Raw genomic sequence first — 18,893 nt, 5'->3', positions numbered from 1 at the left:
AAATGAGATCCCTTCAGTTGATGAGCAATCCTATAAATTCCTATGTCCCCCAGCTGGCCAAGTATAGGGTTATAAGCCCAAAGTCCTTGCACGTTGACGGGCTGCATGGATTCAAGGAGACTGTCTTGGATCACCTGCAAAGGGGAAGGCTACTTTGGGAATACGGGCCAAGTGAAGGCACTAGAGTTGCCCTGTGCCATCTAGTAGCCACTACCCAAGTGTGGGTGTTTAAATTTAAGCAAAATTAAATTTCTAAAAATTCAGACCTTTGGGTATACTAGACACTTCATGTGGGCTATACAGATGTAGAACATCTCCATTGCAGAAAGCTCTACTGGACAGCCCTGTTCTAGTATCCTTTCATAACTCAGGCTTTCTTTCAAGTTACAAAGCACAGTGTCCATATGCCACCACTAGTTTGCCTGGACAGCCTCAGACTGAGTTCTCTGATTCAGCAAGCGAGCTCTTGGAGAACCACGGCCTACCTCAACACGTGTTACAGTGCTGCCCTACTACCTTTGCCTGTTTAGCCCCATCCTCCCCCATTCTTCAAGGCCCAACTCAACGGCTCCACCCTTTCCTTTCCTGAACTCTCCCAGGCCACCTCTTCTCTGAACGGGTATACTTGCTTCTACAGCATACAACCCAGTTGACTTCATGTCCTCTTGTGTTGTTCTCTACAGGGTTGTCTGTCTCACAGGGCTGTGCAAATTGCTGACTGCACAAGGGTGCTGGGTAGAAGTGAAATGTGGGGACCGAGATTCAGCCCACCTTTGACTCTAAGCTTTGTGCCGTGGTGTGGGGGTATCCCCCTGGGGGATGGGCCCTTTTCCTGATTTGTGTGAAGTTGTCACCTGGGCTGGTGGCAGCCTCAGTTCTCTAATCATTCTGAGGGCACAGGTCTTGTCTGTCACACATGATGACGGCTCGATGAAGGAGGGAAGGTCTTCCCTGGTCTCACAGGTCACACCCCACTCAAGGCCATATTCCACAGATATGAGGGAGCCACACAGGGGTGCTCCAGGAACTTACGGTTCTGGTGACTTTTGGTCATGTTCTCTGAGTCCAGAGCGTGGTAGAACTCATAGGCTGAGCGGCCAAGCAGCTCCTCGGGGTGGTAACCAACCAGTTCTGTGATTCTAAATGAAGAAAAAAATATATATGGGGAGAGAGCCTATATGAATGTGGGCAGGGGCTCAAGGAGCTAAATCCAGAAGGTAAATCAAATGCACACATTCAGATGAAAACACTTCAGGCTTCCTGGTCACCCCATTCATCCAAATTAAAAAACAAAAACAAAAACATGGTGGTCAACCTTCAATTGTGCTTCCGCCCAACCTCTACCCCTCCTGAAGTCATGTTTGGAGAGTCAGGGGATTTCCTAGCCCCCACCTCCAATATACACATACACCTAGTCTCCCAACGACCCCTGGAAGGGACTCTCACACCCCTCACCCCCCAGTTTATGCTGATGAGGGAGATCCAGGGAGAGCAGACAATCTGCTTGGTGTCCACACAACTGTCCAAGGATAGAATAAGAATGATTACCAGATCGAGTTTATTCTACTTCTGGGTGATATAAATGAAAAGTGAAAATAGTGTGGCTTCGGTGGGGAAGAGTGTGGAGTCGGCCTTTGCATGGTAGGCAGCGAGTTAAAAGGAAGCCGGGCGGGAGAGCCCACCCTGTCTTGTGCATGATCTTCATTCCTCTGAGTGCCTTTCCTCAGGTGCTGCCTGGTGACCACAGGAACTTCTTGGACATTGGGTTTGCCTTCCACGGTACTTTACCTGCTCCTCCCCATTTCAAGGAAAGGAGGGTGGGCGGGAAGTGCTGAGAGGAAAAGATATGAAATCAAGGTAGTAGAAATGCAGCTCCTCATTACAACTTGATAGGTGGGCAGCTCTGAAATGACAGGGCTCGAGTGGCCTAAATGTCCCTTTCTTCCTCCTGTATGGTGTCTAGGTCTCATGGGAAGTGGGCAGAGAACAGACAAATGTGGAGAACCATGAAGGATCACTTAACACTCTTAGGGCTCCTTGCTCTGTTCCAGAATCATTGAAGAAGCCCCACCCAAGAACCACCAGATTAGCCACTTTCCCACATCACACCTACATATCAATTCTTGTAAGCTTTGCTGTCTCCTGCAGTTTTTCTAATGGGCTCATTGTCTTGTTTACTTGGCCTGCCACAAGTCAGAAGGGATGCTATACTCTTATGATTACAAGCTCTATTTCAGAATGCAGGGCTTCGGGATCCAGCCCTGTCATTTATCCACGTTGGAAATTAACAACACAGAGGGGGAAGTAAAAGCAGAGAGCACAGAGCAGAGAGGCAGGGGCTCCTCGGTTCCTGTCCCTAGTCTCTCCCCTCTCCAAAGTGCCTCTGCATATATCTCCCAGAATTAAAATATGTGTATGTGTATATTGGAGGTGGGGGCTAGGAAATCCCGACTCTCCCAAAATAGGATGGAGATCCTATTTCCATCTTGTGCGCCCCATGTAAGTATCTACCGCTTTCCCTATCACCAACCCCTGTTGACCACTATCATTACCATGATCAAAGGTAAATATACCGGCAGCCCAAGTGGCTCAGCGGTTTAGTGCTGCCTTCCGCCCAGGGAGACCTGGGATCTAGTCTCATGTCGGGCTCCCTGGATGGAGCCTGCTTCTCCCTCTGCCTGTGTCTCTGTTTCTCTCTCTCTCTCTCTCTCTCTCTCTGGGTCTCTCATGAATAAATAAAATCTTAAAAAAAAAAAAAAAAGGTAAATATACTCCACCTAACTTCCAGGACCCTCTGGAGTCTGGTCTCCAACTTCCATGCGATGTGAGTTTCACCTAACCTGCAGCATGTGTTACACCCTGTGCCCTGGCAGACTGCTCCGCTCCAAGCCCCCCACACCCAGCACACCCATTCTTGCTGCAGAACGTCGCCACCTTCTTTTCTCCTCTCTTCTCCAAGCCTTGATGACGGCAAGGCCAGCTTATGGCCTGGCCCTCTCCATTGAGCCCTCTCTCATTCCCCCAGCCCCCAGTGATGTCTCCTCATGAAGCCCTAATAGGTGAACCCATGTCAGAGAATTACCGACGTCTTAGGCTGCCAACCCCTGAGCTCAGGGACCACTTTCTTCTTCGGCCTTGCCTATAATGCGTGCTCAGTACGTACTTGAGTAGCTGGCCGGTGGACTGATTCTCTCTTAGGACCCACAGTATAGCCAGAGCCCTGTCTGTCCCAGGACTCCCAAGGGATCTGGGTGATAAAGCTCTACTTTTTCTCCTAGAATGTGATTAACTCTGTCAATGGATGTCGGTGTGTGCGTACACACACACACACAGCTCTCAGCAGGACCCCTCATGATATTCAATCCATCCTTTCTTCATTCTGGAAGGCATGTCTGGTGAAGAGAAAAACTCTCTGCCTAGGTGGGACTTAGGGGTTAAAGCCCTTGTCAAACAAGGGGCAGCCCAATGGGGCTGAGCGGCTTAGGCCTCAGCTGATTCAGCCCGGTGGAGATTTCTCCAGTGAGATTCCAGCAGTTTGCTTGCACCAGCCAGTGGCTCTCAGACCTGGAGGATGTGTCCCCTCACTTGGCCCAGAGCAGAGAGGTCTCTGACCTCATCAGCAACAGACCTGTTCCTTGGCAGCCCGATCCAGGGCTGCTGCCCTATAGCATCTTAGCGACGTGGAGACTGGGGGAGAACAGGAGGCTGATAGAGCAGTGCTGGTCCTTCCTTCCCTACAACCACGCAGCTTTCCAGTCGGGTCTGGTGCCTCTTGGAGCTTAAGCCTGGGAATAGGAACTGTACCAGTGGGCCCTGCTGACAGGAGGCTGGCCGTCAACAGGCTTGCCGATTTGCCAGATAAATTGCTTCTGTTCTTGGGCAGGGCTAGAATTTTCTAGAGACCCTCAAAAGTAAGGCTCTTCTGGAAAAGATATAGCACCACTCCCTGAAGAAATGAACTTTTCTTTCAAGATTAGAATCTTTAAAGCGTCCAAAGTAAATGTTTATTATAATCAGCCTCGTAATATGACATCTTTAAAATCTAATTACTGTACCATGCATTCAAAGGCACACAATGGGCATGTTTTGGAAATGGACAAACAAACCAAGACTTCAGAATTGCCAGCTAGCTTCCCAGGAGTGGCCTTCATTTATCTTGTCAACTAAAATAAATATTTAATGTCTCCTTCTTCATTTCTTTAAACAGACTACTATAAAAACTGGGAAATACACATACCCCAAACACAATTGAAGAACATTCGAGTTGTCAAACTTCACAAAGCCAGGAAACCCCAACTTGAAGCTAATGGTCATTCGCCTCCAACTGCAGGCACGCAGACGCCAGTGGGGAGGTTAATGAACCCGGCTTGTTTATAGGGTCAGCTACTGTAATTCGGAGGGCCTTCCCTGCTAATGTCCCCGGGTCCCAGAGAAGCCTGTGGAGCTGGGCTGTGATAACAGTTTCATCTGCTCTCTCCATCAAGGGCAGGGAAACTGTTTTCTTTCTCTTCCTCTTTCTCTCTCTCTCTCTCTCTTTCTTTCTCTCTTTCTTTCTTTCTTTCTTTCTTTCTTCCTTTCTCTCTCTTTCTCTCTCTTTCTCTCTTTCTCTCTTTCTTTCATCCCTGACTCACTGGAAAAAAAAAAATCAGCCTGGGGTCCACTCAAATTTAAAAAGTCAACTCAGTAGGGCTGTTCTGTTTCTGAGAAGTGGGAAAAGTAAAGAGGCTTCATTTACCAGATTTCAGAAATGAGAATGGAGGTCACTCTTTACCAGTAAAGTAGAAGAAAGAGCTCAAAGATGAGCTGGGGAGAGAGATGGAGACACCGACAGGCAGTCACAGGAGGCAGAGAAAGAAGGAAGAAAACAGAAAATATGGAGGAAAAAGGTCATTATATTCTCAAGTGTTTCACCAAGTAAATATGTGGGTCAGACCGCCGGGCTTTGGACTTCAGGATTAAATATGTCTTCATAATGTAAGATGACAGTTACTCATCATCCTGCAACCGTTCTCTACCCTTAAATGCTCAGAGGCTCATTTCAACACGGATTCCCTGCTCCTGAGTGCCAGGAAGAAAATGATTCTCTTGGCTACAGTGTCCAGGCTGTTGCCTCAACCGGCAGAGGGAATCCAGCAAAGGCCGAGCTAATGAGATGGCCCGCTCCTCCTCCCGGTGAGACCGCCAAGCACCCATGCACCCGGGACGCCAGCGCCCTGACTGCAGACACCCCTGCCTGGAGTCAGACGAGGTCTGGCTGTGCTTTTTTACCCGTTCCCTACCCGGGGAAAGGATCTGTTAAGTCAGTTAATCATGTAAACAAGATGGTTAGAGCATATTTTAAACTATTTAAGAGGATAAAAGTTTTAGGAGCTTTGTTTTCCAAAGAATGCATTTGCTAATAAACCATGCTTATATTAAAGTCTGCTTTCTTTCCTTCCACAATTCTGGTGATGGCCTCTCCCGGGCAACAACCCGATTCACTTCATTTTGGTTTCTCTATGTGCTCATAAGCTTTGGTGGCGTTTTCCCCAATAATACCCAGACCCATAATACTCAGATTTCAGTGCTTTCAGCTTATATATATTTTTACACAGATTTCACTTGCCTTAAACAATGGTACCTATGCCCTATATTTTCCTCGAATGTTATATGGTCACATAAAATCTTATACAACCAGCTTTGCCGTTAAGGGACAATTAGTTTTCACCTTGGTGGTATGACATGTTACAGGTGTGGTGACTTTATACCTAGAAAGACCGCCCTACCTCAATCCTGGACTGACCCTGCTCTGAGTGGCACCAAAGGCCTCCCGTGGCCTTTTATTACCTTGAGACCCACATGCAGTAAGAAGTTTGCCTCAAATTGTAGCAAGAGAGGAGCAGATGGTGTAGAAGGAATCATTTTTGAATTACGAGGTCGATTAAACTTTGAAATGAATTGCAAAGAGAATTTGTAGAGCTGCCTCTTCGAGGGAGTATTTGACACAGACTAGACAGGATAACATCTAAGCATTTCTCATATATATGCTAAAACTCTGGGTTGATTTCAGAACACTCTCATCTAGAGGAGACACATACACAGGGAGAGTGCTCAAAGTTTCTTCTAACTCAGGGATTTAGAGAAATTCACTATACCCTCTTATGTAAGATGTGTGCAGAAAGGCTAAGAAATGTGTAGGTCTGCAAAAATATTTTGAATATACTATATAGGAAACTAAGAAAGTACACATAATATATTAATCTCAAAGATCTCTCTGGATTTTAAAATTCCACCCATTCTCTAAAAAAGTACAATAAAAATAATTTATTAAATGTATCTCATTATGCAATGAAGGTATATAATCTTTTACTATTAATCTGCCTTAGGTTGACCGATTTTCTTCTTGGATTTCAAAATTCTTGCCTTTGAGGTGTTTTGATGTGTATGTATCTTACACCTCATGGCTCTTTATAATTTTCTTCACTGACCTTTTCTATATGATCTCCAGCTCTTCTCTGTCACTATTATTATCTGTACCATTCCTGACTTCTTTGCATAAAAGGAAGTCATCATATATTTGAGCCAGGCATCTCGAATTTGTGATCTGAAACACGGGCATCTTAACTTATCCAATTTATTAAATTTCTGGTGTTATTATGCCTTCTGTTGCCTTAATCCAATGGCAAAACAGGGCATTCTTTAACTGTAAAGATGTCATGATCCTCTTCATTAATCTGAAATTTTCACTGTTAACTGTGATACCATTTTCTCCCTATTGTTACTGATCCTATCTATACAATCTGCTTTTAAAATTTGTTTCTCAGGTACAGGAAGACGACTACAACCGACAAAATCACAGTGGGATTCTGTGTATTTATTTCTCAGCCAGCCCATCCTCCTTGATGCCGGGTTCCCTTCACAGTGACCCTCTTTCGCCGCTAGGTGGCACCTCCCCATGAATTTAAGAACCACTCCATTTTAGAGTCAAACTTTTGGGAATAAATTTGACTTATTCCCCCTTTTCAGTGAACGCAATGCTCTACTTTGTACCATTCCCTGTGGTCCATTCAGTTGTTGGTGTCTCAATATCTAAACTTTTTGGAGATCAGGAAAAAGCTCTTTTACTTCTTTGATATAATAGTCTCTGGCACAGGGCTAATTAGGTACACATCACGTGCTCAGTAAATATGTTTGTTCACTGGTTGCTCAGTATTTTAGGAAAGGGAGTAGAACGGTTCTATATGAGTCATAAATGGAGAAAGTTTGTCATCGATCATAGCAATATAATCAGGACATCCCCCTTCAGCCTTGCCACCACTTTGCTTCCCTGGTCAAGAGCAGTCAACCACACATATAAATGTGACAGACGTGAAGTGTCACAGAATTCACGTTTTAAAATGTTTACTATGTTTTAGATAATTACAAGACTTAATATGGTCCTCTGACCCTTTATTAAGGGAAGCAAGACAAACGCGTTCTGAGTCATCTGCGTGCCTGTACTCAACTCCAGATGCTTCAGAGTTGGTTGTTTCAGGTTCCATCAACTCTGGGATGAGTTCAATGTAAGATCTCAGCCTGCTTTTCTCTCTTTTGTTTTATTTCCCTCCCCTCTCTGTCCTCCCCTTCCCTTTTCTCCATAACCTTTTTCTTTTTGCATTTGATTATGTCTGTGGTCTTTCTACATTGAAGAAAAAGTGCTAAACCAGCTTTAAGAATGACTTAGTGGATTCTGATTGCCTTACATTTTATCAGATTCTTTCAATTTTCCTTATGGGAAAGTAATCCCCTTGTGGGAAATCATAGCCCCTCAATGTGTGTTAGTCGTCATCAAATTGAGCAAATTCCTAGATTTAACAGAAAATGGAAAGCATTTACCCCCATTAGCTATCTTATATAAATGTTGGGTTTTGAAGCATTGATCTCAGAAGGGTATTAAGGAAACAGAGAAAGAGAGAGAGAGAGAGAGAGCGCATGCTTGCACTTGTGTGTTTGCATACCTTACCCCATTCTAATGAGAGTGAAAACAAAACAAGCTACCAAAACCAAAAAATCCCAGTCTTCATCAAAGCAATAGAGAAATAGCACTTAGGGATTAAGGATTTATAACAGTCACTTTATAAACTGTCTAAGCCAGGTCTGTGCCCTTGTTAACTAATCTGCTAATCAGTTAAACACAACTTCCGTGAGGCACAGCATTCTGTGTATTTAAGTGCCGCTGCGTTCATCCCTCCAGCACCACTGGACTCCGAGTTTGGGCCATGTAATTAGGTTTCTTAAAAGGCAAGATTTTGCTGAAAGTGCAATGTGTCCAGCAGCACTGAGAAGCAGTATCGCCCTCCGCACTCTGAGTCACAAAGCCCTAAATCACAGGTTCCCCCAAGCCAGTATCGACTCTGCCGATAAGCCCTGAGCCAGACTAAGCAAGCAGTGCATGCAAGGGTCTCTCCTATTCCGTGTCCCTTTCCTCTTCAACCACTGTGAGGCCCATTCCTCCTGTTTTTATCCCAAGCAAAGTTGCTTTCAGGAAATGACCTGAAACTCATTCAAAACAAGGCAATGAGTGGAAGACAACCTCCGATTACTCCTTTTGGAGATTTTTTTCTTCATTTTAACAAGACCAAAGTCTTTAAGCTTAAAAAAAAACCTCTCTCTTCTATTATCTAGAAATGATAAGTTATTTTCTCATACTGCAGAGTTTTCCCAGTGTTTGTGGGGTCACATTAGGGATGAGCTTCCCTCAGAGGGGTTACATGCAGCTCACATCGTCCCCAGCACTACAGCCACTGCTCTGGGCTGTACGGCAAAGGCATCCACAGTGCCACCCCTCCCTGGAGCCAGACCTGTGGGCCACACAGTGGCATTTCCCATGCCACCTCAATAGACTAGAGAGGGGTGCACATCATAGAACTGTGTCTTCTGCCCAAAATGCTCATTTGAATGCAAAGCCTCCATCTGAGAAATAACCTTACACACACACACGGATTTCTCTAGTGTCTGCCTTTGGAACAATCTTTATCTCCAATCTTCACCCTGGTCCCAATAATTACACTATTAACTACTGTAATCAGTGTTGTGTCAGAGTTCCAGGACAAAAGTCTTCATATGTGACATTTTCTCCCTATGAGGTTAGAGCACTTCTCTCTACTTAGAGAATGGCCTGCTGCCTCTAAGAGCCTGAGTCCTGGCACCATGGTCAGAACAGAGGACAGGTATGACTCAAGGATCCTTTCACATAAGTCCTTCAACTGTGCCTTACGTGGAGGCCAATTCTAAGAAGGGACATATGCAATCTCAGGTACTCCTTCAACCACTTAAAATAAAAGAACAACTTATAGTGAGAATAACCGCTCACCCAAACATTGAACTTGAGCCCAGGCCATCTCACCAGAGCTGATACTCTGAACCACATCCCTCTCCCATAGAATTTCCATTGGGAGTTGGTTTTGAGGGTCAGGATCCAGCCTAGCTTCCTTCATCAAAAAGCCTTCAACATTAGGCTGAGCAGTGGCTGGAATGGAGGTGACACAGAAGGAGCAAAGGCTGATGGTAGAGCTCATTAAATGGAAGAGAACAGCGGAAGCTGTGCAGCCATGGGGCAGTTTCCAGGCCAGACCCCAAAGCTCCCAGCTGGCCTTTGAATTGCGAGTGCTGAGGGAGATGACTAGACTCCAGTCTCCTGGGAATGGAGACTGGCCTGGAAATTTCCTCAGGAGCCTGACACATAAGTGGAGGGCTCTGTATACACCACAACTGTCAACAGTGCTACACAGCACAACAGCTCAGCTCTGCTGTCTGCCCCTGACATTGCCCTCAATGGGGAACCACCAGATATGGTATGAGGGGCCCCTTAGCTGCACAGATGGGATGACATAGTAACACACATCCACAAACTTGTGCCCAGCAATGCAACATCCATTCCCCAGGCCCCTAGGTTTCCCACAGGCACAACCACACACACATACATGCAGGTGGAACACAGCCCTGCCATGGCACACACACTCCTGGGCCCCACCTGTCGTCACAGTAGGTGAACTTCATGTCCATGCTGTGGCGGCTCAGGAAGGTCTTGCTGTCCAGGGGGATGTCCATGTGTGATGGGTGCTGGATGGGTTCGCACATGATGATAAGGCAGGAGAGCAGGGGCTCCTTGTAGCTGCAGAGACTACTGTGAGGGGGGCAGTTGTTGTATACCTTCACCTGGCCAGTGCAGTGCAAGACCTGGAGACCAGCCATGGAGGGTCAGACGTGGGGCCAAAGAGCATGGTCTCAGGGTGGGGGCGGGGGTTCAGGGGGTGGGAGAAGGGGACCCCAGCCCCAGCCTGGCATCGTTCTACCTTCCAGGTGGCTGACTTGAGGTTAACGGTCCGGCCTCTGTTGGTGACTGTGCACTTCATCCTCATGAAGAAGTCCCGCTCTGTGGACATGTCTTTGCTTTTCTTCCCAAAACCAGGGCCTGGATGGGGAAGAGTAGAGGGAACTCTGAGTGGGGTGACTATGGTTTTACGTTTATATTCAGGAGAGGTGTCTTGGTGCCATTTTTCAGGTAATGTGTTGTTTCTATATCCCAAGAATCTGCTCCCTTAGCACCCGTGGCCTGCCATGAATTCTGAGTATCATCTTGGCCAGCGGACTCATGTTTTCTCATCTCTGGCTTGTCTCTCCAGCCGGAGTCTAAGCTCCTGAGGGCTGTTCCACTGCTTTGTTCCCCTCCTGCACCTAGTGCATAGTCAGAGCTCACTCCATGGTGGCCAGAATGGGGACACATCTCTCCTGGGGCAGGCTCATGTACCCTAGAAGGAACTCTAAGGGACAGTCGAGGTGAGACCACCATCTTCTCAAGGGGATAAACCTCTCAGATTAGAAATATCTCTCAGACACCCCCAGTTTATCCTCAGTCCTGTCCATCACTAACGTGAGCCTTCCGGTGCTGTTTTCAACCTGCCACAGCTGCATCCAGGACACAACGCCATCAGCTTTCTCCCTATGGTAACATGTGTCAAGGCTCAAGAGAGACTGCTGGCCTAAGCCTCCTGAGTTTGGTGAGCAAGTTCACTTTGAGGATGAACGCAGCACAGATCAGATCTTTTCTCAGCCAGAATTAAATAAATCACCAAGACAAATGACACAGCCTCCTTCCAGATAGTCTGCAAATGCCTGCTCACTCAGAGATTTCCCCACTTTCCATAAAACAAAGTGACGAATGCAGTCCACATCAGCTGAGTCCCCCTTGTCTGTGCCTAAATTCTGCCTCCACCACTACCATCTCCACCCTGGACCTTCCCAGGTACACTCCTGCCGCCTGGCCAGCATCACAGAACAAGCCAGAGCCTTTTTTTCCCCAAATGGTCACAAACCTCCATAATCCTCTAGAGGGCCCTGATTTATTTGATGGGTGTAACCACAAAGAGCTGTGTCAAATGGATTTTGGCATCTCTGACTCTATGTTAAACATTCCTAGGGGAGCCTGCTAAGTAAGAGAACAAAAGTGAGAAAGTGAATCTTCTTTTAAGAGAGAACATTTCTCCATCATGATTATAAAACCATCTCTTGGGATGCCTGGGTGGCTCAGTGGTTGAGGGTCTGCCTTTGGCTCAGGTCCTGATCCCGGGGTCCTAGGATGGAGTCCTGCATGGGGCTCCCTGCTGGGAGGCTGTTTCTCCCTCTGCCTGTGTCTCTGCCTCTGTGTGTCTCTCATGAGTAAATTTTTAAAAAATCTTTAAAAAAAATAAAAAATAAAACCATCTCTCCAAAACTTAATGATGTTCCTTCCAATTTTAATTCTCATAGGTAGGGTCTACCTATCATGAGATATTCTTGTATCCTGGGGTGTGGACCCACGCGAGGACTAGTTCAGGTGCTGGGAGTAAGTGGGCTGTAGGGACACGTGTGTGGCTGTGGCATGGGTTACTCTTGTTCCTCCCAACTTGCTAACCTCTGGATCCTCCCTCATTCTGCCATTTGGTTAATCTTTCTAAACGTGGCTCCAGTCAGATTACCCCAGCCCTGCTCAAAAACTTTCAAGAGCTCCCCTCGGTCTACAGGATAAAGTTCGAGGCCCTCCACCCAGCCTTCAAAGCCTTCTACAATTTGCCTCATGGTCTTATCTTCCTCTTGGTGTTCACACTAACCCATTGCTTCTAGCGCCAGTGAGTCCACTCAGGCCGGCACCTTCAATGAGGATTTGCTGATTCATGGAGTTTGATCCCAAGTCCTTGACACATGGACCTAGAGAACTAAAGTTCTACTCAGATAAACAGAGTAGAATCATGCTATGAATCATGGTACTTGAGAGCTGGAAGGTCCTAGACTTTGCCTGGTCCAACATCATTAATCTGAAAGGAGAGGTTCTGAGGAATAGGGCAATGCAATGACCCACTTCAGGTCTCACAGTCAGTCTGAGACTACGTCAGTGGCTGAACTCAGGCTGAGAACCAAAGGGCCAAAGGGTTTCTGGAGTGAAGAAGAGGAGACTTTGGACCTCCGTAGGCTTCCAGCACATGCTTTAGAAAGAGAATCAGAAAGTCTGACAGCCCCTGCCTCCTAGAAGCAGACAAGATTTTTAAGCATCACAGAGAAAACCCTGAACAGCCCATGGGGTGCCCTCCAGCCTGTGTGCTCAGGAGCCAGGTGGCCTGAGGCCTAGAGGTGGGGGAGCAGAGGGGCTGGGGGAGACCGCTAGGTGGGGAGGGGGTTGGAATTCTGTATGTTGCAGGCTCAGCCTGTCACAAGGGTGGAAGCAGGCCCTCGGAGTGCAGGCTTCGGCAGCGTGTGCCTCGCAGAAGCCCCGCCTCTCAGGCTTGGTGCCACGGCCTGTCATTCAGGCTGGACAAGCTCACACCCCACAGTAGGGACAGGCGAGAGATATTGAAGGAGATAGACCGACATGGGCCCATCTGCCCAGAACGGCGTGGGAATCTCTGGTTCAAAAGGGACCCTGAAAGTCACTGAGCCCTGCTTTCACTCAGAGCTTCAGTCCTCTTGGCAATATCCTCAACTGTGCCTATGCCTGAAGGTCCCCAGTGACAAGAGATGAAGCAGCAGCTCTGACAGTCATTGTGAAGTGCCTTCTGCTTATGGGGGCCCTTCCATCCACGGGCATCCACTGGATAGCCCCACAGGTAGGGCACAGTATGTGAGATCTTCTCAATTTCTTCTCTGTCAAAACTAGCTGTTGTGGGTCTTATTACCAGGAGACCAGATTCAAGCCTTGTCCTCCCGGGGTATCTAGGCTCCAAAGGTGGCCCCAGTGAGTCATGCCTCCCGATAGTCATGGCCTTGTGTACTTCCCTCCCACACCAAGCAGGGGCTGGCTTATAACTCCCTCTAACAACAGAATGGGGCAGAGTAATGCCGGGCCAGTTTCAGGATTAAGCCTTTAGAAAGTTTGGCAGCTTCTACTTTTGCACTTTGGGGGCCCTGAGTGGATGTATCAGAAGTCTGGAGAGGGAGGGGCTCTGGGGCTCCACAGAGTGAGAGAAAGATCCAGTCCTACCAGCAGCCCGGCTGAGTCCCAGCCTGCAGCTACTGGCAGAGGTGCAGGGGAGCCATTCTAGTCAATCCTCTTTGTACAACCCCCGGACAATGGCAGCGGCAGCCCAGCTGAATCACACAGAGCCAGGAACCACCCACAGAACCCACAGAGTCATGATAGGTAATAAAATGATCATTTAAGCTACTATGTTTTGGGTGGTCTGTTATACAATGATAGACAAGAGCAATAGCTTTCGTGAACATCTGGGCACAGGGATGTGTACTGGTTTTGGTGGTGGGATTTGGCAGAGATGCTGGCCTCTTGGGAGGTGAGGCCTGCTGGAGACAGTGTCCTAACCCCAAAGACTACCCTCCTAGCATGGCATCAGTCACCACAAAGGGCTGGCCGAAGACAGCTCTGAGTGCCAAGTCCTTCTGGTACCCTCCATCTCATGCCATAAGCTCTGCTGGATATTTTAGGGATGCCAGTTTTTTTTCTGGATCATGATGACCAAGATCCATCAGCCCTCCATTTGTAGACAAAGGGAATGCAGATCCCCTCCCAGGTTGTATAAGAAGGAATAAAACACACAGTGAATAATACTTTACCACTTTTGAGACTCAGGTTCTCACGAATCTCCTCATGGTCACAGGGATGAGTAAAGTCAAAGATACTGTGTCCTGTTAGCTCCACCTGTTTCAAAAACAAGGTTGGGCTTCATTATTCCTAATACTGAAGAAGTTTCCAAGAGGCAGCTGAGCTACTGTCCAGGGTCAGGAGACAGAGAGCAGACTGAAGCAGGTCTTTTGTATCCCAATCCAGGGATGTGCACAGACATCTGGACATAACAAAGGACTGCTATTGATGACAAAGACCTGACTCCCAAGGGTTGGTTCACCAGCAATGCCAACCCTAACACCAGGGTTGTGTGTTCTTGAGGCTGGTAGCCTGAGGTCAGAAAGGAGCGGGGTGGGCACAGCCAGGGAAAGGTCAGGAGGGATGTGGCCAGAGCCTTCTACTCATTTCTACCCCTTCTACTCATTTTCTCCTTTTGAAAGAGCCAGAGGAGGGCATCACCTGTGTGAGTCCCATGAACTTGCTGATGTTTTCTGACAGAAAGATCATGTCTCCATCTTGGGTCACCACAGCAATGAAACCCTCCAACGCTTTCAGGTACAAGTTGTCCATCTGTTGGTTGGCCTCAGCTTCAGACTCATTTTCAGAGCACACTGGAAAGAGAGGGATAGTCGGACGACCTACATGAATGTGGTACTAAGATAGATGTGGCTGGTACAGACAAACATCTTCCAGGGATGCCTCAAAGACATTAAGTGGACTTTTCTGGAAATGCCCACTGCCAACCATCTAAGTGTCCAAACAGCAGGTATTTGATAAGCACCACTACACAGAGGACAACCTGACAGGGTTTTGCAGGAGGTGAGGCCATAGTGGCAGCATACTTCTGGAATGAGGGGTAATGGTGGCAGCAGGTGTCATGGATGTGACAGCAGTCACAGCAGCACTAGGAACCATAACCTTACCCACTAATGTACACGGGGCAATGACCACACTGAACATACTATATAATCTCTTCAATGCCTGTGAGGCAGGTACTATTCTTTGTCTCATCTTATAGGTGAGGCTTAGAGAGACGCACTCAATTATTTTCCTGAGGCTATAAAGATTGTGGTTAGTGGGCTCAGGCAGCTGAATCTAGCAGCTGGACTCCTAACCATGTATAGGCCTGGAGTCAAATAGACATAGCATCTATTCTTCTTCCTATTAGACTATGACTTTGACTAATGACCTCTTTGAACATCGGTTTCTTCCATCAGCCAAACAGAAATAACGATTTCCATCTTTTTGAGTTGTAAGGGTTAAGTAAGTATTTAAAATGCCAAGAACGCCACCAATCACTGTCATATTTTCTTCCCTTCTGCTCCCTCTAGGATACTGTCACTGCCCTAAAATTGCTCAAAGCCTAGGCAGGGGATGTGGAGCACACAGAAACTAAAATCTAAGTAAAAAACTCAGGGGCAACAGAGCTGGGTGACCAAAGAGGGGTGTAGACATAAAGTGCTGATGGGTTCAGAGAAGAGTGGGTCGTTTCGAGGTGGTCGGAGACAACTGTTCCACAAAAGGGTATTTGAAAAGGCTCATGAAAAACAGGCATTTACTTTGTAAAGCGAAAGAACTTTCTGGGCCAGGTTGGGTTGGGCAGACACTGGGCAAACATAGAGGTGGAAGAGTCTGGAGCAAGCTCCCTTCCAGGGACTGAGGAGATATCCATCTGGCCAAAGAGGAGGCTCCATTTTCCAGACTTAGTAAACTGGGCCACTGAGGTGGGTCCAGTGTGCTGGAGCAGTGGCATCTCAGAGCACTGCTTTGGAGAGAATCACCTGGCAATGGCACGCTGACAGTTTGGAGAGAGACCGTGAAGACCAGAGGGGCAAGAACCACATGAGAAGGCAAGCCACTGCGCTCATGGCAGGCTGGAGAAGTAGTTGCTAGGGGCCGCCTCTGGAAGCACCCACCCCGCAACCAACCACTGTGAGTAGCCGAGGCCTTTCAAGTACACTTCAGCTAGTTGCAAAAACAGACAAAATGTTGACTCAGCTCTTGTCCCAAAGAAAGTTCTCAGGCCCCAGGCCCTTGGCTGTTGTTCCTAGGCTACAGACTTCATTTCAGCCTTGCTCTTCCTCCCGTATTATTTAATTATTCACTTATTCACTTATTATTTAAGTCCAAACATAACACTTACTTGCAAAAATGTGTATTCATTCAGTACAAACATCACGCCAAGTAGACCTCATTTAATTTACAGAACAAGATTAGAGAGCAATTTGTACTTTATAAAAGTTAATATTCACTAACTAAAAGACCTCTTCCAACTTGAGACTGTTCTAGGGAATGTAAAATGCAGTTAGATTTCTGGGCCACTTGACAAGGAAGGGCCTGTGAAATGAGGTCCAAGGGCCTCTCTGCAAGGGCAGTGGATTTATTTGGTTTTCTTTTCCCTTGAGCCCCTCAATTTAAGCTCTGGGCTATATGCTGTTATTCCTCAAGAAAACAAATCCAAATTAGGAGATGTTTCTACCAAGGAGCTTCTGTGGCACCACTGAGGACCAGCCACCTTCAGGACAGGAGCTAGAGTCACAGAGGAACACAGCAGGCCCATTCAGGGGCAGACTCACCTTTAGGGCTAAGAGTTGGGCTACAGAGAGTAATATCCTGGCGACTTCCCTTCTGTTTTGCTAGATGCAACAAACGAGGGAAAATTCTTTCCTCTTCACACCCTAGGTAGCCTCTGGGAGGGGACATCATCTGGGGATGGCCTTATACTATACACATTCCCACACTTGATCTTTGCTTAGGGTTTCTGCCAACTAACTAGTCAGCTCAACTGATGATAATGAGCCAAAGTTCTAGGCATGGGTGTTGGCACTGCCAACGTTGCTGCTCCAGCTAACAGCCATATTTAAATAGGGGCTTTAGGAGAGACGGGTAACTCAGAACTTCCACAGTTGAGCATGTATCAGCATCCCTGGCAGGGCTGGCAAACGGAGGGATTTTGGGGCCCAGGGCTAAGACGTAACTCATGGGCCCTAGTGGGGAAATGTGGGACCTCTTGTTGAAGGATGTAACCATGTCCAGGGCCCCTCTGAGCATGGAGCCCTGTGGGACTGCACAGGTCACACACTCCTGAAGCCAGCCTTGGATAGGCCTATCCCCAGAGGCCCTGATTCAGCAGATCTCAGAGGGCAGAGAATCTGCTCTTCTAACAAGTTTCCAGGTGATGTGGATGCTGCCAGAACCTAGGAGCACAGGTTGAGAAGCATGGCTATGAACTCAAGGCCCTATGAGTGACCCTTAATGCTGGGAAAAATCAAACTGTTTTGGCAGGTGGTGACCTATTTTGGGGAGGGGTGAGGAGAGGTTTCCAGCACCATTAAATCACACCAGGTAGGTGACCACCTCTGGACAGCAAAGGCCAGTCCTGTGATTTCTGGCCTATTGAGAAGATTTTTTTCTCTCTCTCTTCAATTTCTTTGATCTCAGTGGCAACACTGACATAAAAATCTGGTGTAATCCCAAGACAACCCTATTTGTGTTAACTAGGCCCAGAGGAAATAGTTCTGCTTAAAATTTCCTGTTTTTAACAGTTTCCAAGCCAGCCAAACTGGTTTCCATCCGTGCCCAGTACACTCGCTGCTTTCAGGAGGTGGCGAATTGGCTTTAGCAGCTGGCCAGCCAGCTTCTGCAAGGAAGGCAGAGGGGTGCTCAGGGACCCACAAATGGGAACAGAACATCTTAGAATTGAAGTCACAATGGCTGGAGGACCAGAAAGCCAGCGGGCTGGCCTTGAGGGGCCCCTGGGACAACCTGGCCTCTTTCCCTTATGGAAATACGTGCTCCTGCCGCACCTGCTTTTCCTCTTGGGGGATTCTGAAAGAGTTTCAGCTTGGGGCTGACGTGAAAACTGCAGGGCCAGAGGCAGACCTTTACCCCAGGGGCCAGGGGCGCATGCCCCTCACCCTCTGCAGAAGAATGCTTTTGTTCTACTGTTCTTTCATGGGAGCGTCAGTCTTCCCTTTGGCATCATTAATCTCTGACTCCATGTCAGGTATGTAGAAAATTCACCTCTTCCCTATGTCGTCATTATACCCCTACTATGTGTCTGCCCTGTGCTGGGTACAAGGCCAGAAATCAGTCAGGTCATCTGTCAACAAGTGTCCCTATGTGTTCAGTCCTGTCCTAGGGAGAATCAGGGATACTGAAAGGTGTGAGAGCAATCTTTTCGCTCAAGGAATCTACAGACTGGTGGGAAAGACAAAGATAGACCACCATCAGGTCACGCAACAATCCAGAAGAAACCCTTGGTGCTAAATAAAAACAAACCGACCGTAGGTGCTCAAGCAGCCCCCAAAGGGGTCTCCAAATCGCCCGGGGCTCTAGGTCTCAGTTACTTGCTTCCCAGGACCCTTCGGGGTCTGACCCCCAGGAACGGCACAGGCTGTCAGAATCCGAGGCGCTAAGACCAAGCATGCTCAGCCTGGGGAGCACAACAAGATTCTTTAATGCTAAAAATAGCCCCAGTAAACAGGCTTTGATGACGACTCCCCACAGCCAGGATATGCGCGGGCTGAGGTTTCGGAGCACTTTTTCCGGAGCACCGCTCATTTCCTTCAGGCGGCACCACCCATGTGGGGCGGGACCCCTTGGGCAGCAGGAGCTGGGCATCTGGGGTAAGCGGGCAGGGTGGCAGGGGCAGAAGCTCCTGATGAGGTCCCTGAGACCAGACTCTTGGAAGGCACTGCTGGTCAGGACGCGTCTTTATTCCACCAGGGTCATCTTCCCTCTTTGTTTCCCACTCTGACAAGTTCCAGGACTGCTCTGAAGATTCTTAAACCATGCTGCTGAGCTCTCCCTGCTTCAGGCACCA

At 47.7% G+C, this 18,893-nt stretch overlaps 1 protein-coding gene across 1 annotated transcript in view; it reads right to left on the bottom strand.

Moving 5' to 3' along the window:
• The window catches only part of EPAS1 (endothelial PAS domain protein 1), an 85,655-nt gene that overhangs the window by 13,929 nt on the left and 52,833 nt on the right, over positions 1-18,893 (bottom strand). Inside the window, exons 4-8 of the mRNA XM_049115864.1 lie at positions 14,528-14,679; positions 14,059-14,143; positions 10,314-10,432; positions 9,992-10,197; positions 1,033-1,139 (exon numbers count right to left, since the gene is read on the bottom strand). Of these exons, the coding sequence (XP_048971821.1) occupies positions 1,033-1,139; positions 9,992-10,197; positions 10,314-10,432; positions 14,059-14,143; positions 14,528-14,679 (669 nt within the window). The remainder of the gene's footprint in view (positions 1-1,032; positions 1,140-9,991; positions 10,198-10,313; positions 10,433-14,058; positions 14,144-14,527; positions 14,680-18,893) is intronic.

This window comes from Canis lupus, chromosome 10 (assembly GCF_003254725.2).
Source record: "Canis lupus dingo isolate Sandy chromosome 10, ASM325472v2, whole genome shotgun sequence".
In the NCBI taxonomy this organism is placed as follows: domain Eukaryota; kingdom Metazoa; phylum Chordata; class Mammalia; order Carnivora; family Canidae; genus Canis; species Canis lupus.
This window is presented reverse-complemented; position numbering and strand designations above follow the sequence as displayed.